Genomic DNA, 25,668 nt, shown 5'->3' with positions numbered 1-25,668 from the left:
TAAGGTTACGTACAATCTGTTTACTAATTTAAGCACTCAGAATTTCAATTCCGCGGCTAGCTGAAAAGCGTCACAGTTGTGAATTTCCATCCATTAATTAAAAGTCCCACGGCTCTACTCTTTCAAAGAAAAACTATTCACAAAAAAGTTACCAGTTATGAATTTACATGACTAGAGAAACACAATTCTAAACTTTTATACCCCAAATTTAGAAAACAAAAAGGGTTTCCATCATCTTCTGTATCCAGGTTCCTTGTACTGGAACTATTCTTCCCTTACACCCCAGAGTTATCCAACACAAAAAAATAGAGTGCTGATTCTGTAGCAAAATTTTTAGATTCCAGAGCATTTCAAAATTAAGCAACTACTTCTACCCTAAGGAAATTGCATAGAATACTAGATATAAATAGCTATCAATATTTGTATTGGTTTATTATGGAATTCAGGGCCTTTTGAATGAAATTCTGGTGGTTGGTGAAAAGGAAGTGAAAAGAAAGCATTGAACAGTAGGATGGAAACACAGGACTACCAACCAAAGCAGAAAAGGAACAATTTCAAAGCCCTTTTGCCTGCTTTCCAGAATTTTATCACACTTGCTGCCTTCACTCCTCCCGACCCCTGACACGCTGGGATCTGAAAGTCTTGCGTGCGCCCAGGGGTACTTAAGTTTCCTTCTGTCAACATTAGAACTCATCCCACCCCCACACATTTTAGAAGTTGCCTAAAAGAAGAATGTGTGGCTAAATCCAAAACATTGGTGTCTGCAACGCAAACATCTTGTTTGTCCATTTTCCCAGCTCGTTCTGTTTGCACTCTATGCAGAGTCTTCTACTTTTTACATTTCAGGAACAACGCTGTTGTCCTAGTATAGCAAATAACACAAAAACAGGTTCCTAAATCTCTGCAATTCCAAGGGAGTGTATCAGACTCTGATCAACACAAGAGAGTAACTTTGTTTTAGCTAACTTCAAATACAGCTAAGGTCTCTTGGGACAACATTACCAGCTTTAAGTGTTCTTTTCTTCTTTTGCCTGAAAATGAAGTTGATGACCCAGCTTCTGATTCGGGGGTTCTTGGTTTGCAGTTATCATCCTCATCCTCTTCTTCATCTTCATCAAAGCACCACTCTGGCAAAGGGGGAGGGGTCGGCGCCTCCACTCCATCGCCATATCGACGGAAGAGTTCTTTCAAATAATCACCTTTATAAATACCAGGTGGTCTGGCTTGGGCAAAAATAGCCACAGCTGCTTCAATGCTGCAACAAAGCAGAAATTGTCAGGGAATTATTTCAGCACGTTAAATGCTTCGTTTCTGCAACCCCAATCATTCTGATCCCCAACAAGGTATCACCATAGTTCACCATAAAATTTAATCAATATTCTGCTCAGGTTGAGTAAGCATATAATTAAGTATCCAGAAAGAGCCTCAAACACAAGAGTGCATTCCTTATGATGACAAAATGACAGCCCTGCTGCAAAAATGAAGAAAGAATGCAAGGAATCTGCCCAACTAAGCCTGACTGAAATGCCATAGCAAGGCTCAGTGCTGCCCACCCATTTCTGCAGGGTAGATTCAGAAAGTCTCCAAACCTATGACAAGCCTCAGCCTACAGGACTGTAACTCAGAACACTCTATGGTCCACAGGGCATACAAGTTATTGTAATGCTGAACAGGAGTTCTTGTGGCCAAACCCTGGGGTCCTGGCAATACCTTACTGAGCCTATGAGAGTCCACAGACATATATTCACTGAAGATCAAGGCAATTCAGAGGACATTCCCCATAGAACAGTACCTGGCAAAAGTGCATATTTTAGTATCTTACTGATACACCAAGAGAGCAAAAAACTGGCAAGAGGAACAGTGGAACTGCATCTTAGGCAAAATAACCAGTTTTCCTCAATACTGCACTTTCCCCCTGCAAATGCAGGAAATGACAAATAATAGGCATTTGGAAGCCCTAGCATGTATTAAGAAACAGCCTGGTACTTTCATGGAGTAAAACTGCCTTGGGGGAGATCAAGCTGATTGCTAAAGGAGAGTCTGAAGTAGACTCCCACTGTTTAACTGGAGAGTTCTCCATCTGGACAACCTTTCCATAAACTAGCTCTAAAACTCATTTCAGAAGTCACTATGTATCTACAGCTTTTCTACTTCATATGCTAAAGGGATGATGTGGATGGACTATTCTACAAGGAACACATTTTTCCACCAGTAAATAATGTCTGCTAGCTTTAAAGAACAATGCAGCAAAGGGGACTTTTCTAATGGTAATGAATCCACTCTATATAATTGTCACATTAAGGAAATTCTCCTAATAGTCTCTCCCTGCTCCCCGTTTTTTAGTAAACTGTATTTTAAATCTGCTGCATTAGCCCACAATGGTTTGCCTTTGGCAAGATGAACAAGTGTAATTACTAGTTAACTATTTGCCAGAGGAAAGCTATCTAACATGATGTGCTAAGACCTTTCCTCAAACACACACAACACACAAAAGTATATTCCTGGGATAATGTGTGTCCATAATGAGTTGTATCCAGCAAAGACACAATGAGTAGACCCAATAAAATGAATGGATTTAAGTTAGTATTGACTTATGTCTAGAGATTTCAAAGAGTATAACTTAGTTGGGAATACAACTCAATGTGCTGCTGATAATATCAAACTGCTGGTGGAATAATGCTGTTTGGGTTTTTGTCAGCACTTATTCCAGAAATATATGGCTCACCTTTACTATTTAGAAAAGCTAAACTATTTTTCTGGTTATTGTTTCTCGAAGTACATTTAATACAGTATTGTGATTAAAAGTATATAGCACATTTCATTTCAAGAAAAAATACCTAGGCAGTTCACAAAACAGTAATTAACTGGTTGTAATTATATTACTTACATTTCTATATATATTTATATCTGAGTAAACATATCTATTTATTCCAATTCATTTTAAACAGCCATTTTAAATAATCAGACCTCCTGATTTAAATGCTTCCATTTTATTTGTCTTGTTAGCTATTTAAGGTACAGCACCACTGCATGCATCTATTACATCTAAAAAGAGTATGTGCTTGAAAATGCTTTCAACACACAAAATCCCACAGCAAGGGTCAAGACAAACATCATCCTTTTAAACTTCAGAGCAAGCCATTTGGCAACAAAGTCAATAATGAAAAAGGACAGTGGGCAAAAAGAAGTGGGTCACAACCACCTTCAGGATTCATGAAGTAACAGAGAGGAAGAAGAGGAGCCTGCTGGATCAGGCCAATGGCCCCTCTAATCCAGCATTCTGTTATCATAATGGCCGATCAGATGCCTATGGGAAACCAGCAAGCAGGATTTGTGCCCTCTCCTGTGTTTCCAGCAACTGGTATTCAGAAGCATTGCTGCCTCCAACAGTGGAGGGAGACCACAGCCATCATGGCTAGTAGCCTTTAATAGCCCTCTCCTCCATGAATTTGTCTAATCCTTTTTTAAAGCCATCCCACTTTGGGGCTATCACTGCCTCCTGTGGCAGAGAGTTCCACAGTTTTAACTATGCACTGAGTAAAGAAGTGTCTTTTCTTTTATCTGCCCTGAATTTCCCAACACGCAGCTCCAAGGATAGATACAAAAATGAAAAGTCTGTAACATACATTATCGCTAATCATTCAATAAGTGACACATTGTGGTATGTAGACTAGCCAAATCGATTTAGGAATAACAATTGCACAGTCAGATGGCGTATGAAGTTTGCTGTCACTGGATTTGATGGCAAAGTTTGTAAACACCAACACTCTTTGTCAAACTTATGCCCTATTCAGAGACTTTGTAAACTGTAAAGTATCCTGTAAAAGCATGGAAAGGATACATACATGCTTTTTAGCAATTAAATGCATGAGAACATTTACGTGATTTTGGACGAGTGAAATTATTCCTGCTCTTAATATTCTAGTGAAAGACCTCTCTTTTCCGCAAGACCTTGGGCTAAAAGCTCCTGTGTTAAAATAAAGGTATTTGTATGCATGTTTTTAGGGGGGAAGGACTGGATGTTGTTGCCAAGTGCAAATGACTTGGTATTGTTAAGCTTTTTTATGTTTCTGGTTTAAAGGCACTATTATTAATGTGACACCTTAAAAACCTGTCAGTGCACAAATAATACTAGGACAGCTTATGAGGACAGCCACAGAAAAACAATTTTCTGATAAACAGAAGAATCTTTTCACAGCTGCAAAACAAACATACCCAAGGGCTAAAAGATAAAGCTAGAAAATTAAAACTAGAAACATGGTATACATAAAATCCACTGAAACTTTTCATCAAAGCAAATCAACAGCAGACTAGGTAACTTTAAGCCCATAGAAGCCCATAGAACAGAGTATCTTAAAAGAAGATACAATCCAATTCAACAAGATGTGTATATGAAAGATCACGATTCAAAGAGGAGCTAAAGGATGCAATGGTGTTTACAGGATCAAAATGTTTAAAAACTAAGGGTTGTATCCAATACCATGTGAGTAGCATTCTGCACACACACACAGTGGCACTATTCCTTCCTCTCTTCTCCCCATGTGCCCCCTAAATTTGCTCCAAAGGGTCCCCAACCCCCAGTCTGCTGCATGAGCAAAAAAGAAGTGTTGGATGCAATCCTGAAACTGCCTGTAGCTTGCCTCAAGGGGCAATTGTATCAATTTTCCACCTTCAGGCAAGGGGAAGAGATAGAGAATGAATTGTTTGTTTCCAATTTAATTAATATGGCTGGCAGTTTGTCAATAGACACCAGACAGTTCTTCTTTCTGCTAGAACTACACCTTTGTGGGTGAGAAAAAACTTGTTTGTATGTGTTTTGATCCAACTGGAAAGAGGGCCAAGGAGGAACACAAAAGGAGCAGCAACCAGAGGTGCATAAAACACAGCTGCCTGCATTATTGGAGGGGAGCACAGTGGAGCAGCTCTGAAAACTATCCACCTTGATTTGAGCATTTCATTGCAGAAAAAAGGGGGTATCAATATAATTCTTAAACAATTAAATAAAAAAAGGAAAATATGTTTCTTGTTATGATACAAAACGGCCTCGGAAGTCATAATACTAGATTGAAATGCACATAAGTTGTAGGTAATATTGCCATGTATCATTATCATGTAACCACAGCAGATCAAACTGGTTGTTAAAGTTACACACACTCAGCTCACAAGGATTCCTCCAGAAGTCCTGCTAGGTGCCTACTGAATGCCACTAGCAGCACTCTCGCATCTGCTGGTATTGCTTTATGACATAAAAGGGCCAAAATCTCACACTTACTTAGAAAACCTGTAACATCCAAGTTATTATCAGCGGGGACTTTGTAATCATATCAGCTCCTAATTTCAAGACACATTTTCCTGGAGGCAGAGGCAGGGGGAGGGTGGATAGGGTGGTAGTAGTAGTAGAAGTAATAATAATAATAATAATTTTATTATTTATACCATACCCATCTGGCTGGGTTTCCCCAGACACTCTAGGTGGCTCCCAACAGAACACTAAAACAGAATAAAACTTCAAACATTAAAAACTTCCTTCTTCTTAAGTTGCAGTCAACTAACTCCTCCCTGGCAATACTACAATCTATCAACTACTATTCCACATTTGCCACATTAATGAAAGAGATATTGGAAAACATCATCTAATATTATCATCAGCATTCCTGAAACTTGTATACTAAAAAGATAAGGGTGCTATAATAGATTAAGCTACAAATTACAGCAACCAGCCCACCCATAAAACAATGCAATGTTTACAGACAATCCATTTTTAAATTTTAAAAAAGTATAAAGTTACCTCCAGTCCAACTTCTCAACCAGAAAGGCACAGATAAGAAAACCAGTACGATTGAAACCATGTGTACAATGAACACCTAAAAAACAAAAATTAATTGCAGTTACAGAGACTATTTTAAAGCACCAATATTTCTTTTCTGACACAGTTAGCCCTCAAACAGTTTCTCCCTTCAGGGTGGGGTCAGTTGACTGCTACATTTCTCTCCCCCTGCCACATATCTGGAACAGCAACTCTGTGCTGGAAGAAATCAGAGCGGAAGCTAGATTAGGTAGGCTATAAATGCTTCCATGAGTAAACAAGCATTTCATTTCTTTACGTTCTACTTTCAGCCAGGGGCTGAAGGCAGAAGTGCAACCTATTACTCCTGAATGCAGTTCTCCCAAGAAGGATGGCTTTGAGCTTCCTTGATGCAAGAACCAGGCCCTACATTATTCTGAAGATGCTTTTCTTTCCTTCCCACCAAAGATGTCAATCTTTCATTTTTCAGGAAAAGTGAGAGAGAGAACTTTGAACTCTGCTCTCATTTGGTACAAGGCACTTGCCAAGGTCACAGTGTCCAATCCCAACCCATTAGGTCTTCCAAACTGTTTTACTCAAACTTCCTCAAATTACCCTGGCCACAGCAGCTATATCCAGCTACATCTTTCTTTGTCCTTTGCACAAGCACCCACAGTAGTGCTATGATCTGTAACTGGACACATTTTAAGCAGTATTTCTAACCACAGTTTTTCCAGAATCCAACATTATTCTTCTGTTTCAAAATATTAGGCAAATAAATGTGCCTGAGCTAAAAGGAAGAGTGCTTTTGCATATTACAGAATGTCAGTTTTTTGTCTTCCTTTGAATTACCTCCATCAAAAGATTCCCATTCTTATAACATGAATTCTGATAAAATCTCATTACTAATACTCATCCATATCAGTAGCCTGCACGGAAGCAGCTTAATACCAATTACTGTACTGATTAACAGGGGCAAGTATTCCATTTCTCTGACACAAATATTTGTAGGAACCAAAGAAAGGACTATAAAGAATTTAGCGATCCAAAACCTGGCGGTGTGGGGAGGGGAAGGGAGATCACATCTCTTTACTTGCTATCAAACAAATAGACAAAGATTCTTCACTTAATGTTACTGACTAGAATATCAGGGCAGGCAAAGAAATAACATATTCAATCAACACATGATTATCTTATGGGATTCACAAGATGTAATGTCAGTCACCGGCTTAGATGGCTTTAAGTGGGCATCAGGAAAATTCATAGAGTACAGATGGGGTCGAAAGATACTATCTATGAGAAGTTAAACAGAACCTCGTGGTTCAGAGACAACATGCCTCTGAATACCAGTGACTGGGAGAAAGGCTTCATGTCTCATTTGAAGGCTTCTCATAGGCACATCTCATACATAGGTATGAGATGCTGAACGAGGGGAGTCCTTGGTCTGATCCAACAGGGCTCTCCCTGTGTTTTAGGGAACCTTCAACAATAGCTTGCATTTTAAGACCACATTGCACTTTGTTATTAAAACGATCAGCAATCAGCTACAAGAAAATTCCTGAAGTATTAGATTTATTACTTAAGTTATTATATCTGCAGTATGGTTTTTTTTAATACAAAACCGCTTAAGAATATTATTCCTGTGGCAATATCTCCATCTAGTGGCCAATTTAAAAATATATTAAAAGTACAAAGTTATTGATTATAACCAGCTCATTTTTTTTAATCTTGAGCCTAAATTAAAATACAAGTGTCAGATTTAGATGTCTTTGTTTGTATTGGTTTTGTTATTCAAGACAATAACTAATTAAAGCAAATAGTTATGTCCTTTACAGTTCCTACTTAATTCTCAGTATTTCAGAAGTGAAAGATTTGCTGGCTTATTTCCGTTTTTTGCTTCATATTACTCAGGGCCCGTATGGTCTGACATTTACTTATCCAATTGTATTTCCTTTAATGTAAATACATTAATCCAGCTCTTCAGTTTCCCCCACTTCCACCAAGTCTCTCTATAAAGGCAAGCAAAAACTCAACTAGTTTAATTAATTCACCTCAGAAGGAAAGAACTAGATGGTTTCAGCAAGTACTTTTTAACAATGTTCCTTTTTAAATTAGACAGGCACCTATAATGATGTTTGGTCATCTGCTGAAAACATTTTTAGAGACTTAATTATTTCACCGTTGGTGCTTTGGTCCATCAGGGAAAAAGGCGGGGTATAATAAAATAAGGTCTAATGCATAGAACAAATGGAATAGTGTCATAATGATATTTAAAATTCTCCAGCACTTCTCAGTTATACTTGACTCTACCTGCAGAAGTATCACCTATTTTCCCTTAGCAATGTTTGCAGAAAACCTACCAGATGTGAAGTTTTTAATATGCTAATATTCAAGAAAAAGAAGTAAAAATATTAAGGCAAGATGTAACTTAATGTCAGCCTTGTGAACCATCTCAAAAATATGTCTTGATTTATGCAGCATAAAATAAACAATGTGAAGCACTATATGTTCCCTGTATCCTAACATCAAAAGTTTACAGCCCATCACTGAAAATTACATTTAAAACAAGTATCTGTTATGAACTGTTTTAGAACCAGGTAACAATACCCAGTTTCACTGCAAATTGCTTATCGAGTAGCAAGGCCTTTCTGCACTATAACTGAATGTGCAGTTTTAGCCACTGTGTGCTGCAGAAATAACAGTGCAATATCCCAACATGAACACATAATAGATATGAGCCCAATAAAGTACTTTGCTCTATGGGTAATTTTAAAAACATGCTTGTTGTATATTTCTGAATTAGTTTTTTGTGGGTTTTGTTTTGTTATATACTAACAGAAACCTACACCAATAGCTAACAGAAACACATACACCAATAAAACAAACAAACACACCCTTTTGAACAAACAGAAAGCTTCTAAGAAAACTGCTTTTCTTCCTCCAAGAAATGATGTTCCTATCAACCCCAACTTAATCTCTATAATAGAACTATGCAATGTATCACTTGTCTGCTCATCTGGGGAGAGTAACAACTACCATGAACAGGCATTTGGGTAGCAAACCTCTCCTTCTAACAAAGGAAAATGTACACACACTATACCCCAGTTCTGTGTTTAAAACAGAACCATGCCACAGAGGCTACACACATGCCATCTCCCCATTTTAGATCATTAAGAAACCACTAATCATTTAAACACAAGAAGGCTGCCTTGTACCAGGTCAGATTATCTGTCCACTTGCTCAGTACCAATTTATCTGACAATCAGCAGTTCTAGAGTGCCTTAACACAAAGGTCCTTGGTGCTAATATCATAATGACATTATACGAATCTATGGTACAACCACACTTGGAATACTGCGTACAGTTGTAATCACCTCACCTACAAAAAGCATATTGTGGAGCTGCAAAGGCAGCCAAAATGATCAAGGGGGTGAGGAAAGATTACATCAGGTAGGGCTTTTTAGTTCAAGGAAAGGCAAGTAAAAGGAGACGTGGCAGAGATGTAGAAAAGCATGCATGGGGTGGGGGGAAAGCGGGCAGAGAAAATTGTTCTCCCTTTCACATAAGACTAAGAACACAGGAACATTCAATGAAGCCAAATGCTTAACGTTTCAGGACAGACAAAAGAAAGTACTTCTTCAAACAAAGCATAGTTAAATTGTGGAATTTACTCCCGCAAGGAACAGTGATAGCCACCAATTTGGATGCTTTTAAAAGGTGTTTAAGGACAAGGCTACTAGCCACAAGTGTTGTGTTCTACCTCCACTGTCTGAGACTGCATTTTCAATAGGCCTGCTCTGAGTAAAACTTAGCCGAATACCACCCACAGACGCCACAACTGAGAGCAGATAAGGACATTCTCTTTCCACTTCTGATCAATTCAGTGCTGCTGTCTCAAGTGGAAAGACTTAAAGAAGTGGATGGGCACTTGTAAGCTGTCTAATCCAACCTCCTGCTCAGTACAGAAAGCCAGAACTAGAGCATCTGCAACAGATGGCTGTTCAGCCTCCCCTTAAAGCTCCTACCTCTAGGAAATCGGTTCCACTGCTGGACTGATTTTGTTGTCGATATGTTTCTCCTAATGCTCAGTTGAAATGTGCCCTCCTACAGTTTGTGCCCCTACCCACTGAGACTGTATACACCTACATTTTCCTGTGAAGAACTTGGAATACTATGTAACAAATAATGTATTTCATTAATTTTACTCACACCTCTGAAACTGGCAATTGGGGTGGGGGGTTAAAAATGAGCCTATGCTTTATGCCAGTGGTTCCCAATTAGCTAAGTACTGCGGACTTGGTGTTGAACCAAAGGTGGAGTGCTCCGAAAGCCCTGCTTATGCCATATTGGTAGTCAAGGTGACCCCATCCTTGATTGTTAGTAGCTGTAGCACTGAGCTCATACACAGCTCATTTTGATATTCACTAATTGGCCAGCCTGGATATAGTACAGTGGTACCTCAGGTTAAGAGCTTAATTTGTTCTGGAGGTCTATTCCTTTCTCTTTAATAAAATACTAGAACTGATCACTCTGGTGTTTTAGGCTTCTTCCTTGGTTCTTCTGCAAAATTCGAATGTCTGTGAGCCCTCCGGCTCTGCAGGTCACAACACCAAGCCATAGATCCCCTACTTTTGAAAATGTTGATATCACTATGGTCGTTTTTTATTATGTGAATGGTGCCATGAACCCCCTGGGTGGGTTCTGCAGACAACCACAAGTTTGGAACCACTGCTTTATACAATGCCTATGCTTTATAGAGACTACCATGTAATGTAGCCAATAGGGCTAATACTACACTGTAGAAATTAATTAGGTAAACTTCAAAATTAGATATACCCAACTAGACATTCAGGCCTGTACATACATTACCAGTAATAACAACTGTATTTTTCTCAAAGTGTGGGATTCACCCAAGTTTTACTCAGAGCAGACCCACTGAAATTAATGAGCACGATTGTTAGGCCCATTAATTTCAATAGGTTTACTCTGAGTAAAACATAGTTGACTAACACCTATTTTATTCTGTCCCAGTTGTGTGATGCTGGCCAAATTAATTTACTGCCTTTAAAGGGAGGTGGGTCTTTTACCTGGAACATAACATAGGTGTACTAAATAACTCGCCCACCCCATAAGTACTACTGACCACGCTACTACCATGGGAAATGCTCACTCCCAAATAAAACTGGCATATGGTGGGGAAAGGACTGGAAGGGTGTTGTGTGAAAAGAGAGAAAAACAAGGCAGAAGAATGGCAAAAACAGAAATATTAAACACGTACCTATAAGTTCTGTTGGGTTCTTATTACTAAAATGTTCACATATACGAATGAATGTTTCTGTGTTATCAGCTGTGGGGCATTCACCATGCCTGGCAAAACAAAACAGTCAAAGTTATAGAAACACTCCTCTTGTGTAAAAGCAAATACTTGTGAATTCAATCAACTTACCCTTTACACTGAAGTTTTATATATGTGATCCCATCCTTCTCTATATCACTCCTGTCATAGAACCTAGTGGTGTTTGTCAAGTCTATCAGCAGACCCATCTTAACCTGGAAATAATAAAACCAGTGTTTAAGGCACACACAGTTCTTCCCAGGACTAACTTCCCCCGCCCCGCTGCCGCCGCCAAAAAAGAACTTATCGACCACTCCACACTGTCTCAACCCTTCTCCAACTCCTTAATGCTGCTGTTGATAAAAGTGTTTTTAGCAGTCTCCACCACCACAGCATACTGTGTGATAGAGAAGCTCATCCCAAAAACAGTCTCCTAAGTTTGTGCGCATATTGTTATTTTTTTTACTTTTGCCTCAAAAGTTAGTTTATTTACCTTCTGTTTGTTATCTTCAGCATGCATATCCTCTGCACATCTAACAGACCTTGCCTCACTCCTCTCAAACTAGCAATTCTTTTGGTTAAAAAATGTAGACATCCACTTTGAGTGTAGACAGTAGTAAAGTGGATTTATAGCCCCAGGCTACCAGGCAACAATAATAATAAAAAGGAAAGAAACAATTGCATAGCCAAATCTAAATATGAATTTGAGGCTACATATATGCCTGGCGTGCTCTGGTCCACGGGGTCACGAAGAGTCGGACACGACAAAACGACTAAACAACAACATATGCTATGGAAGCACGCTGGGCACTTTTCCTCTGATGTGCTGTTGCACATACGCTTACAGAGTTTATACAGTTAATGTATAATGTTTCACCAGTGCAAAAGGATAGTGATTCTGTAGAGAAAGTGGCTTATTTCTATCTGTACATCTTCCCTCCGCAATTGTGATTTCCCACTACCACTGTCCCAAACAGCCATTATGTACAATCTTCTATTATTATACTTATCAAAGGGAAGGGGGAATCAAATGTTTATGCAGTGAAGGAAACACTTCTTTGGTTTTATTCTTTACCTTAAGACTTTTCAAGTAGTTTGATAACATACTGGGGTGGAAACGATACTCTTCAGCAACTTGATCATCATATTTTGGTCCCAACATTGTCTTCAGGGGCAAAAACTTCCCTGTGTGGCAACAAAATCAAAAAATCTTACGTCTTACAGCACACCTATGGAGTCATATAAACATGTGCGACCGTCGGCCTGAATCTTTGTCAAAATGCTTTCATGAGAACTGTAGCGGAGTTTGCAAGATTTCGTTTCGGTTTAAAACTAACCAAAACAAACCAAATTGAAACCCTGGCAGTACCACCATATCCAGAACGATGAGTAAATGCTTTCATACACCTGTGGGACTCCCAAGTCCTACGTAAACGGGGAAGCTGCGTGATCTGTGTCTGGACGGGGAGCCCATGTAACCTGCGCACCTGCGTCTGTCCAGGAGAGACTGTGACAATTATCTCTTTGGACTGGAGGAGCGTGAATAAACCCGAGGACCTGTCTCCGCGAAGGCCGAGTCTCTCATGGCAAGGATAACAAGGCACCAAGCGGGGCACAAGTCCTCCTCTACCTGCCTGCAACCCACCGATCGCACCGGCGCGCCGGGAGGACAGGCGCAAGTGTCCAGAGGCCGGGAGAGGCACGGCTGCTGCGCGCGAAAGCGACGCCTGTCCCGCCCTGCCGTCACCTCACCGGCCACCCCGATCTCCGCTCACCTGCCACGGGCTGCCCGCGCCTCGGGCAGCTCAGCCACCGCGGCGGGATCTTGTTGAAAGACATGGCGGCCTCGAGGCCGGAAGACTCACGCAGCCGCCTCGCTTCTCCGGGAGGCAGGACTCCCTGACAGCTCCCCCTCCCGCGCCAGTAGCAGCGACGGCGGCGGCGGCGGCGGCGGCAGCAGTCCCAGCCACTTCGCACGGAAGCCGCCAGACCACAATGCCCCGCGGCCGAGAGCGGCCGGTTCCGCTTCCGGGATCCATCGAGCTTGCGGCTTGCTCTGGCCACTCTAGGAAGAAAAGAGGGGTGTCCCGTCCTCTCTGTGGCAGCGCCGTTGTCAAAGCGGAGACACCGCCCTTCTTCCCATAGAAGTACGAAACATGCAGAGGAATACCTCAGGCTTGAAGGAGCGGGGAGTCATTATTAACTCTATTACTGTAACGCGGTGGGTTTTCAAGTAAAATATGGTTTCTGCAAGCAAGGGGTTTTAATTTAATAAAGTTTATACTGTACTGTTCTGTAAAATACATATAGAGTGGGATTTAACGTAGCTCACCCAAACCCCGCAGAGAGGATTGGGGAGGCGGCGGAAAAAGGGAGGTCCCGTGGCGCCATATGTTATTTTAATAGATTAAGTTAAATTTGCACGCAACTACAGTACTGGATCCCGTCCAGCTTTGCTGGAAGGCGATGCGTCTTAACATCGTCTCGCTCCTCGCACCAAAAATGGGCGCCCTATCCAATATTAGACTGCTTCTTGTGGCAATGCAATTGTGTTAACAGGACACGTTTAAGATGTAAGTTGCGTTTTAAAAAATAATAAATAATGCCCACAAAGAAGACCTGTTTGAAAGTAAATCGTAGACTTTTCCGTTGTCTCCTGTGTGCAGCTTTCACTTTTACTGTTTTAGCAAGCCTGGAAGGCAGAGAAACAGTCTAGGCTTTTGCAAGAGACTCAAATTACTTTTGAGCCATCAAAAGCATTGGGGAAACCCCTTCTGAAGACCAAGAAACGGCCAGGCTAAAAAAAAAATAAAAACAGGGTTACCATGTGTCCCCTTTTTCTAAGACACATCCTCGTTTTCAGACAATTTGAGACAAATTGCATTTATGTGCTCAGCAAAGTGCTGACGGTGGGATCTGCTCAGGAGCAGGTGCTGGGGCAGTGCCTCAAAGCCATCTTCCAAGCACTGGCATTTACTGTCACTTGCCTGGGCGGTGCAGTGGCGAGACAAGGTGGTGGTGAGGTCAGGGATGCACCTGTAGAGCCCATTCAGCACTCTCCCCCATGTGCTTATGCAGCCTTATGCACCATTCAGGTAAACAGTGACCACACCATGGTCAGGATGGTGACACTGTGATGCCACTCCTATGTGGGTTAGTCCTAAGTGCAGCAGGGGGGGGGGGTTGGCTTCCACCAGCTGAATGGCAGCCACACAAACTCAATGTTATATTGTGGGAGAGAACAGGCATTGTAAGGCACATGGGCTAAAACTGATACCACTTTGAAAAAACTACCAATTATCCATTATGAATACATAAAAAAACAAATACAACCCCACGGAAATTCAGACACAACGTCCTTATTCCACACTGATACTTCAACTTCAAATTAGCCATCATCCTCCAATCATAAGGAAGCTTTATAAAATCATGGAACCATTAAAAATTAAGCATAATCTCAGGGGCGAGGGGCCAAAGCGGGTGTCTCCTGTGTCTTCATAACTGTTTAGTTTTAACTTTTTATGTTTGCTACCCTGGACTCCTTTGGGAGGAAGGGCAGGATAGGAATTTAAAACAATAAGTGTGTCTTTAATTTTAACTACTGCTAATATAGTTCATTAGCTGGATCAGGGTTCACATTGTTTTGGAGTCAAGTCTACGTGCACACAAAACAAAACAAAAATACCCTGATCCTTAATGTTTGATTTAAATGCAGCCTTCAGTCAGTAGGTGGCGCAAAGATTTCGCATACTCACACAACATTAATCGCAAAGCTTCATCTCATTGGTGTATGAATAAAGCACAATCCATAAACACGTAATATATTAAAAACAGGAAGGAAAGAAACAATTGTCAAATGATTCATCAGCAGATTTCAAAATGCTGTATCAGGTTTCAGTCTCCAACACCAAATGCCTTTGTAAAGAAATGTCTTTAGATAGCAACAAAAAGTCAGTACAGTAATGAGGGGGACAACTGTATCTCCATAATGTAAGAAGAAGCATGATTTGAACTGAAGCCTTAAGGGAAAATTCCCTGAACATCAGACTTATAAGGCAACAGGAAAAGTTAAAATAATTATTAGCATTCTGTGGGGGTTTAATAATAATTTTAAAAGGACTTTAACTATTAATATTAAGCTATACAAATAAAATGCTCTAGAGGAGGTTATTGAAAGAGCAAACATTGTGTTTGTACTATTTATGTTGACTCTAAAACTCAGCCTTCAAGAAGGTAAACAATGGAACTATTGCTTTCAGAAATGTGACCTACTTTCCAGACCTTGTTGACACTAGAAGATAGCTGCCTGACCTTGAAACAGTTGGCATTGGCAACGGGCCCAACCATTGCTTCCCTAAACACAGTTCAGCTGTCCAAGGAACTAAGTGTAAAGCATGCTCATGTCTATTCTAGAAATTACGGCTGAGGCCTATGATCCCAGTGGTTCTGTTTTGAACATAATGTGCTCAGCTGCATTAGCTGCCAGCCCAAAGTAAATGTGACTGCTATGTGGGAATAAAGAAGGCCTCACGTACGAATACTGAGGGAGGGCAGCACAATGTGACACATACATATACATACACACACACACACACACACACACACACACCCCTATCTATATTTCAATCCACATGTCTCCATTCCTTAGGAATACATTCAGGACTGGCCCAAGCTATTTTGCTGCCAGATGCTGATGTTTCACCCTGCTAGCAACAGCTATTTACCTCAGGTTCCTCAAAGAAGCCACCCCAGGCCTTCCAAAGCTTTGCCAAGCCTGTGGCAAAGACTTGGCCAGGTTATAATTGTGAGAGGCCTTTATAATCTATGGTTGGCTGCTGCTTCGTATGGTGCCACAGTTGCTGTTCAATCTCTCTGGATTCTTGACAGTTATGGAGTGCCTGTCAAGCATCTTGCACTTCTTGATTTCTGTTTTGTTTGAAATACATGTTTCACAGCCCAGCAGTGTGAGCCTGAGGGCTCGGACAGCTGTCATGGTACAGTCATTCTAGCAGGACAGGAGGAGCTCATTGCTCATTGCACTACGCCTCCCAATCCCATTCCCTAAGACAATACATTGTGACTAATGGTAGGGTAGGCAGAGATCTGGTTTTAGAGCAACAGAGTGTGTTATTACCAGATTTGCTAGTGCACCACTGCACACATGTATGCACGTCCTACAAGTGTTTGGTCCAAAAGTCTAATTTTGAGGAATTAGCAATACTGTTCTTGGGATCTTTACTGGAAACGGTTGTAGACAGACAGAATTTCAATGACTTTGATAACTTTGCTTAATTTAGGGATTTGATGCAGACCAATCTTAGCTTCCTTGCGCCAGAGAGTAATAAGGTAAAGGACCCCTGGATGGTTAAGTCCAGTCAAACGCGATTATGGGGTTGCAGCACTCATCTCACAGGCTGAGGAAGCCGGTGTTTGTCCACAGACAGCCTTCCAGGTCATGTGTCCAGCATGACTAAGCTGCTTCTGGTGCAATGGAACACCGTGATGGAAGCCAGAGCGCATGGAAACACTGTTTACCTTCCCGCCGCAGCGATACCTATTTATCTACTTGCACATGCATGCTTTCAAACTGCTAGGTTGGCAGGAGCTGGGACAGAGTAACAGGAGCGCACCCCATCATGGGGATTCAAACTGCCGGCCTTCTGATCAGCAAGCCCAAGAGGCTCAGTCATTTAGACCACAGCGCCACCCACGTCCCAGTGCCAGTAATGAACACAACTTAGCTGCAGTTATAATAATTATTCATAAATAAATGCCTAAAGGTGACAGTATGCAAATCTAAAATAATTCAATAGCAGCTGCAGAAAAACACAGAAAAGGATGGGTTTAATATTCCAAAGGCAAGCTCACCCATGCCTTGCCTGGACCATTTACTTAATTGTTATTGTGGTGATAGAGAAGCGAGACTAAAAGTAGCAAATTGCCTAATAAGGAACCATGAGACAAAGTCTTCAAAGACCCAGATTTGCTGTGCAGAAAGTAAAAGAAACAGGAAGGCAAAAAGGTTATATGCAAAGTAGTAGTTCTCCTGTCTTTGGAGAGCCTGATTAGTGTGGAACTGGGGGAAATAGTCATACCTCTGGTTGCGAACATGATCCGTGCAGGAGGCATATTCACAACCCACAGTGTTTGTAGCCTGAAGCGCTGCGTCTGCACATGCACATGGTGTCATTTTGAGCTTCTGTGCATGTGTGAGTGCATGTGTGAGTATGAGTACTTCTGGGTTTGGCACAGTCCGCAACCCGAAAATGCACAACTCGCAGCGTTTTTAACCCAAGGTAAGACTGTACAGAAGAGAGGCAATTAGAAGAGTTGGAACACCAATATTAGCGGCCCTGCAATAAGAGATAATAAGGGAATCAGCTTGGTTTCTTCACTTTTAAGGGATCCACAGAGACTGAATTAGAACTAAACCAATTGTGACTTCATTATGGGTCTGCAGTGGACTCAGTGTGCCTGTAAACAATTGAGGACAATGCCTGCCACTTCCCTTTACCGTGAGAACAGTTCTCCTGGATCTGACAGAGGCCCCTCTTGTCCAGAATTCTGTTTTCACACTGGCCAACTAGAGGCCTATGGGAAGCTCACAAGCAGGACATGAGCAGAACTGTATTCTGCTCCCTTGTATCCCAGAGAAACTTATATTCAGATGCCTATAATATTGGAGATAGTTCTTACACCACCACCATGACTAGTAGCTACCGATAGCCTTGTCCTCCATAAATTTATCTAACCCAGGAGTCACCAAGCTTTTCAGACTAGTGGAGAAGCATGGCAGACAACAAAATTAGAGAAACCATCATCCCACCCCCACAACCTTATGCTTACCATGGAAAGTCCGCTATGTCCTGCTGGTCCTGATAATGGAGATCACACACATGCAGACATACAGACAGATGCTGTTGCTGTCTAATAACAGGGGATATACACAAGGTATCCTCACCACTCTTACTTTGCAGAAATTGCTTAGAAAGCACAGGCAACTCGCAACTTATGAGAATTTAACTTATGCACATTCGGCTTTAATAATCTGCTGCTTGAAGAAGCGCTTGATTTATCTGTTCTGCATCTTCCGAAGTTCAGTTTTATTAGATGGCCCCAGGTTCTAATACTATGAGAAAGGACCAATCCGCTTTCTCCTCACCATACACAATCTTCTATATTTGTCAATGCTCCTGTCCTTCACAATTTTTCTAGACTAAAAAGCACCCAAATGTTGTAACCTTGTTTTAATCACTCTGAACAATTCAGTGTCATTAGCAAATTGGCCACCTCACTTCTCATCCTAACTCTACATCATTTAAGAACATGTTAAAAACTACAAGTCCCAGTACAGATATTTGGGGAAAACTACTTCTTTCATCTCTCTATTGTGAGAACTGTCAATTTAGCCTTACTCTCTGTTTCCTGTTCTTTAATCAGTAACTAATCCGTAAGATGACCTGTCCCCTTATCCATGACCACTAAACTTACTCAAAAGTGTTTGGTAATATGACTGTATGAAAAGTTTTTTGGAAGTCCAAGTACACTGTGATTACTGCACCACCCTATTTATGTACTTATTGATACTCTTAAATATCTCTAAAGGGTTATCAGACTTACTGTTACAGAAACCATGCTGGTTCTTCTGGCTTTGTTCTTAAAGAACCATGCTTGATCATGTTATCTTTAATAACTCTTTCCATCAGTTTTCTCAAAACAGAAGCTAACCTGCCTGTAATTTCCCAGATCCTGCTCCAGATCCCTTTCCTTACAGATGTTACATCATCCGCTTTCCAGTCCTCAGGCACAAAAGCAGATCTTAGGGATAAGTTACATATTTTTGTCAGAAGATCAGCAATTTCACATTTCAGTTCTTTAAGAAATCTTGAGTGGATGCCATTTATACCAGGTGCTTTTGAGACATACAAAATAAAGGGGCAGATGTCTTCAGCAGTTTTTCCACTGTGCAAACAGAAGACAGGAATAAACGCTTCGAGGCAAGGTTAGGAAAATTAAGAGGCAGCTGCGAGAACAAGACTACAGGCGCCACACTAAAAAGAGAAATTTGTGGAGGAGTATACACTCTGGCAAGAAAGGATCAAGTGAAAATCCCCAACTCCTCTCTAAATCCCTGGGCCCAGCTCAAGAAAGTGAGAGGGAAGTGTGCTGATGAACAATTTAAGTGGACAAATGGAGCTTCCCCAGTCTATCATGTATCACCTTACTAGTTTGAGGACTGTACAGACTATTGGAACTGAATTGTGGTCCCAATTGTCTCAAGGTGAGAAAAACATTCAAGATGTCTGCTTCAGTATTCTGTAATTAAGATGAAATTTTCTTTCAATGTACATTAAGCCTGCAACTTTACGCACGTTTAACTTGCACACATTCAGCTTTACGCACTTGGTTTAAAAATATATATAAGGGGATGGGAGTCGAGGAAAAAAAGACTTTGGCAATTCCACCCGCCATTGCATCTGATGTGTTTTGGTTATACACAATTTTGGCTTTAGGTGCGAACCCCAGGATGTAATCCCTGTGTAAATTGTTGGCTTACTGTATTGTTTATTTCCCTTGCTTTTTTCCCTATTTGTCACAAGCCATGTAGAAGTACTAATGGGATTACACTGCTTTTGATAGCATAACATACAAACATTACAAGAAAACGAAAGAAAAACTCTGCTACAATATTGCATAAAAGAATAAGGAAGTAAATAGTTTCTGGCTGGGGGAGTATGTGAGGAAAATTGCCCATGAGAAGGGAGCAAGCTTACAACATGCCTTCCCATACTGCTTAATTTTGTCTAATCTTAGGACTCAAAATAAGCTATCTCATAAATGTACACTGAATAGTTAAATGTCCTAACTATGTGCCACTGTCTCACTCATTCCCAAATCAGGAATTTCCAAAACAGAAGCAAATTAAGGCTCCTGGAGTGTTTGCATGATGTTGCTTCCATTCAAAACTGAAACTGGGTCAAAGATTTCCTTTTCCCTCCCCCCCTTCCTGCTGCATATTTTCTAATGGAAAAAAAAAACTAAAAACAGCAGGATGTACCCCCCAGCAAAGCTGGTTTCCGGATAATCCATTTTCTGCTGCTCTATCGCATATATTCTGTGAGGCCAATAGAGCTTCTCTCTTCGAATGACGCATGAATGTTGCAATCAGGACTTTTCCCAGTACTACGTAAATGCCAGCAATAATCCACAAGCTTTGCAGTTTCACTTCTGTCTGAACACAAAGAGGAAAACCCAGCCCTTGAGCATACTTGAATGGATATTCTGTCCCATCTTGCTCAGTTTAAGGTTCTGATACATATCTACACGGAAATACTTTTCCAATGAAATGCAATTTACTAAGGCAACCTCCCATAAAAATCTAAATTAGCTACAGTTAAGATTTCAGCTTGGCATTATTTAAAAAAAGAAATCCTAAATTGTTTTATTTCTGTCTTTGAGCTTCAAGAAGCAGATCCCGAAGATAATAAAATAATGTCCATACTTTCCTCTAGGGAGGGAATATCTGTATCACAATGTGGTGTTATAAGAAAAATACTGCTCCCTTTCCCTTATGAGGTATCTAAGAGCCCATATAGAGTCCTTAAGTAGGTTTTCTATCGGTAGGAGAAAATAACAGAGGCCAACCCGAGAATATTGAGAAGCTAAGCAGCTAGTAAGCATGATCTTTATTAAACTGTTGCAACAGGGTCCCCCGCTCACCCCACACAGGGAGGAAGGAGAGGAACCTAGAAGAAATGTGTGCAAGCTTTTATATAGAAATTTGAAAATTATTAAAACAGCAGCAAGAAGCAAGAAGTTGATTGGATCCCCTTCGGAACTTGAAATATGGGTACCCCCAACAAAAATTTAAAATTCGGCTGTGTAATTTGGAATTTATGTAATTTCGTTTGATTTGATGTGATTGGTCGGTTAATACAAAATTATTCTTAAAAAAAAAAGAAATTTTAAAATTGCCTCCCCTGTAGCTCAAGACCACACCCCCCAAAAAACATCATACATACAACACTGAAGGGGCAGTCTACAGCAGAAAACCTGTCTGACCTGATAATGCTCACTGATTGCTTTTACCTGGGCATCCTGGCCATTCTTTTGTGATGGTAAACATTTAGTTCCTGAATCCAGGTCACAGGCTCACACTATTCATATGCAGATACGCCCTTAAGACAGAATATGTGAACAAAGAGACAATGGGGAGGGTTTTCCCATTTCCTTCCTATGAACATATGATTTATACAATATATATGAGACCTTAGAATTCCTGTAACAGTGGTAATAACAAGTTGACAATATTGTTTGAAAGCTTCCAAAGCAAAAAGTGTTTTTCTACTCCAGAATCTCTCATTTTGCTAATCTCTCATTTCAAACAAACACTTATAAATACAATTCCAAAACCAGCCTTGTTAAACCAAACAAAATGCTACAAAATAGCATGCAGGCTTTCCATTCTCCATCCACCTTCAGGCTGGGTGGATAGTAAACAAAACAGAGCAGGGGAAAAAACATTGGCTGTTGCTGCAGCCATGAATGAGGCCTGCAGCCTTAAGATGAAATGAGGGAAAGAGACAGCAGACATTTAAATGAGGCACTATTAATAAGGCAGTCTTGTCGGTTTCAGGTTGCACCAGGGGATGCTGCGAAAAATAAACAGGCTATGGTTGAATACCCAGTAATTCTTTTTTTTAACCCACCACGCCATCTAAAACGAATCTCCATCTTTGCTGATATACAAACTCTGTTTTTCCGCATTCATATATACTTAGAAGAATCAACTTTGTACTATCAACCTAATCCTTCCTTCCTTTGCTGTTACTTGGAAAAAAACAAGAGCCAAATTATCAGCACAGAATAATAGAAGTAGCTTTAACCAGGCAGCTTTGCGGGGCGGGGTTTCCCCTAGGATGTCATGTGTATTTCATACCAATTACATCACCCCTTTCTCCATATCACCTGAGGCTGAGTCATTTAGTGTTCTTGCATATAATCCTCAAGAGCAAGCCTAGGCAGCAGCCGCTTAATTTTCTTCTAACAGCCTTTAGTTTATAGCAGACAACCCCCTTATCAGTATACTTTCAAAGTGCTCAACATATGTAATTTAGGGTTGCAACATGTTTCTGATTGTCAAATATTTAAATTGCATCAGAGTCTCTTATTACTTCATGTAACAGGGAAAAATATATTCTGTTAAAGGATGCGGTCATATTTAGCACTTGGCAAAATTACAGCTGTATATATCAAGGACTTCAGCTTGTAAAATCTGTTCCCCAAATTAAAGGTTCAGAGAAACAGACAATTCTAGCGTCAAAGGTATTCCATGCAAACAGCAACAAGGAGGGGAAGGACAAGGGAGACAATGTGAATGAGATAATTACTGGAACCGTTTTAAGGAAATACTGTAATGTAAAATCAGAGAGATTAAGATATTTTATAGTAGCAAAAAAACAAAAACAAAGCCACTATGAAAAGCCAATGAAGTAATCTAAACAAGGAATAACACTTGAATTCTGTTTTTCCTCTGTGGAACTCCAAGTACACACAGGCTTAACTTATTTTTTCCTTATAATCACCATGTGAACGAGTGACTGCAGAATCATCACCCAGCAAATTTTGTAGTAAGAGTGAGGTGGGGGGATTTGAACCAAAGTCTAGTTGAAGTCCAGCGTTCTGTCTACTAACCCAAAGCAGTATAATTCTGAAAGCAATATGTCAAAGAGAAATGAGGCAAGAAATGCAACTGGGATGTAAATGCTTTTGATGTCTTGGGGGGGGCATACTGAAGGGGCTTCTGGAGCACCTTGGAGAGCTCCAAGAAAAGGATTAGGGTGCAATCCATTATTACTAAACAAAACAAAGTGATCTTGGAGTCATACAATATGACATTCTCCTTTCAAATGAGAAAGTTTCAAAAGGAAGTTATTTTTTTCAAAATCAGAAAGCAAAAACAACAACAAAAACCCTGCAGGTACAGGAAAAAAGAATATATATTTATGCTATATCTGAAATGAAAATAAGCTGAGAGCTGATATGGATACACAAATCGCTGCTTCAAAAGTCACTGAGAGTTTCCTCACCTTTACAGTATTACATACTTCATTATCACAATTTTATTAGGATAATTTAAAAAAAGGTATGTACTAAAGGCAATAGATTGTACCCAATTACATCCTTCTGCTCAAATAATGGAATTTGCCCTTCGCTCTCCCCAGTTACTTCCAAAATATACTCTGGTTTGGGGATCTTGAGCAGATTTGGAGGTATGAAAGGAAATGAGAGGATATTCTCACAGGGGCACTGGATACAACCCAGTCTTTAATATACCTTAAACCAGTGAGAATAATATTCATAAATCTAAGTACAAGAGGGCCTTGAGTTCATAACTCACTGACTGGCAGCAAAGAGATGCAAATAAACCAAGAAAACGCACACTTTTTAATCTACTGGATTAGAGTAATTGCTACCAAGTTGTTGACTTAATTAAACACTCCTGAGAAGGCCTTAAGGGTAAATACTCTCTCACACATATGACACTTTAAATTTGTTTTAAAATCCACTTAATTATTTGCTGTGAGAATTAACTGAGAAAAGGCAACTTGTCCTAAAATTAAAAGCCTTTCCCTAAAATACACTATCCACCCTGTGTTCTTCGGATGAAGGGTGGTATACAAATTAAATAAATAAAACTATAAATATGCTATAGTATAAAAATGAATCCCTCATCACAGGAGGACATCAGTATTATTAACTACTGCCTCATGTTGTGAACCTGGTCTGAATATACAATGAAATGAATAGGTCTCAATGGAGGATAAAGATTGTGTATTTCCAGCTTCTAGGATTGCAGTCCAAAGTGTTGTAATGTATTATATTATTATCATTGTTACTACAGTACTCCTCTCAGGGCTGGAAAAAAGATTCATGTCATTTTTGCTTATATGCACTAGAAATCTAATGCTAGCACTTTCAAATATGAAACATTTTCCTCTGCATAACTTCAACCTGGAATTTCAAACATTCCCCCCCCCCCCCCCAGTACTAGTGCTGAAAGAAAATGTTACTGTGCATCTTATTATACCAACTGACAAGGACTTTGATATTTAGCTCTTCAGAATTGCAAAGTTATACAAAATCATTCTAATATTAAATAGGTCTTTTTAGTATTATAGGCAGAACTACTGCCTCAGTCTATGTTGCATTCAAGTTATTTTAATTTCAGCAACTCCAGTGGTGATTAAAACCAAATAGTATTTATTCTTGTAGTTGCATTCCATTGTAACATGTATTATTTCAAGCCTTTTAAAAACCCAAACCCAACAGAGTGGGATTAATGATACCAACAGTGCAGCCCAAATCTTACCTATTTGTGAGTAGCACCAGGGAGCTTTAACAAGTGTCAGTGATGAGCAACACAGAATTGTTATTTGCTCCATTGGTATTGTTTTGCAGGCAATAGTAAGTCATTGTTGCTCGCTTTAATGAGTTTACATTATAGCTCGTGTCATAAAAGTGAATAGGTATATGTCCATAAAAACCATATCACTTTCTATAGTTGGCAATACAGTTGGTAAGGCTGTGCTACAGAAGTCAGAATTTACAGGTTTCAGTTACTAGAGCATTATTATGTTGTTTTAAAAATATGATCCAGAATAGGAAATTCTGAGTGTATGGCTTCAAATGTGCTTGATGTGGCGAGAGGCCAAAGCTCTGTAAGAGCATACGCCTTGTATGTGAGATCCCAGTTTCTACCATTGACATTCCCATTGAAAAGCCTATCAGATAGAAGGCTTGGGAAATACCCCTACTAGAGGGCAGATGCTAATCAGGGGAAACCACTGCCAGGGTGCATTAACCGGTGCCATTACTTGTGAATATTTGAAGTTGCCTTATAATGACACTGCGTCAGGGTAATTACAAGTATGGTCAGGGACATTTTATGACGTTTACATCCTACTCTTCTTCCATGGAACTCTAAGTAGTACTGTATGTATAATCTAAGCTCTGAGCAGATCCAGACTTGCTTATCTTCAGCACATTTCCTGCATCATGTGCCCTCATTCCTTGCCCTGGGAATGTGGCCTTGCCAAATCATTTTTTATGGGCGAGGCCAGGTTGGAGCCTGGGAATTCCAAGTTCACTGCAGCACACTAGCTCTGGGTTTCACATTACCGTATTTCCCTCAGTAGCTTTAGATCTAAGAGACATAGCTTGGTTGGCTCAGAATTAAAACTTGAGCCAAAAAACCTCTGATATAGAGGCCTACAACTTACGCAGGGGTTACATTCCAGGGATCGTCCCCAACACCAAAATCACACAGTCAATAGTGGGTGAGACTGACAATGTCATTTTCCCAGAGCCCCGCCCCCTTTTAATTTTTTTAAGTTTTCCCACATGCTTAAACCTGAATGCACACAAGTTAAAGGTACACAAGTTGTGGGCTTAATGTCTGCCAGAGTAAGTGGCTGGGAATTGCCACCTCAAGTTAGAAGCTGAATGTTAATCTCTAGTTCGTTATAAAAACCAATACTGCTAATAA

The 25,668-nt window shown here is 40.3% G+C and overlaps 1 protein-coding gene across 2 annotated transcripts in view; it reads right to left on the bottom strand.

The window, feature by feature from the left end:
- The window catches only part of RNGTT (RNA guanylyltransferase and 5'-phosphatase), a 119,497-nt gene extending 106,385 nt beyond the window's left edge, over positions 1-13,112 (bottom strand). Inside the window, exons 1-6 of one of the 2 annotated variants that reach the window (XM_079970484.1) lie at positions 12,896-13,112; positions 12,196-12,305; positions 11,232-11,335; positions 11,064-11,152; positions 5,789-5,864; positions 1,003-1,255 (exon numbers count right to left, since the gene is read on the bottom strand). In XM_079970484.1, the coding sequence (XP_079826610.1) occupies positions 1,003-1,255; positions 5,789-5,864; positions 11,064-11,152; positions 11,232-11,335; positions 12,196-12,305; positions 12,896-12,959 (696 nt within the window). In that variant the 5' untranslated portion in view covers positions 12,960-13,112. The remainder of the gene's footprint in view (positions 1-1,002; positions 1,256-5,788; positions 5,865-11,063; positions 11,153-11,231; positions 11,336-12,195; positions 12,306-12,895) is intronic. The other variant, XM_079970483.1, reaches the window with a different exon arrangement.
- Positions 13,113-25,668: the final 12,556 nt, after the last annotated feature.

Source organism: Podarcis cretensis (genome assembly GCF_951804945.1).
Source record: "Podarcis cretensis genome assembly, chromosome: 3".
In the NCBI taxonomy this organism is placed as follows: domain Eukaryota; kingdom Metazoa; phylum Chordata; class Lepidosauria; order Squamata; family Lacertidae; genus Podarcis; species Podarcis cretensis.
This window is presented reverse-complemented; position numbering and strand designations above follow the sequence as displayed.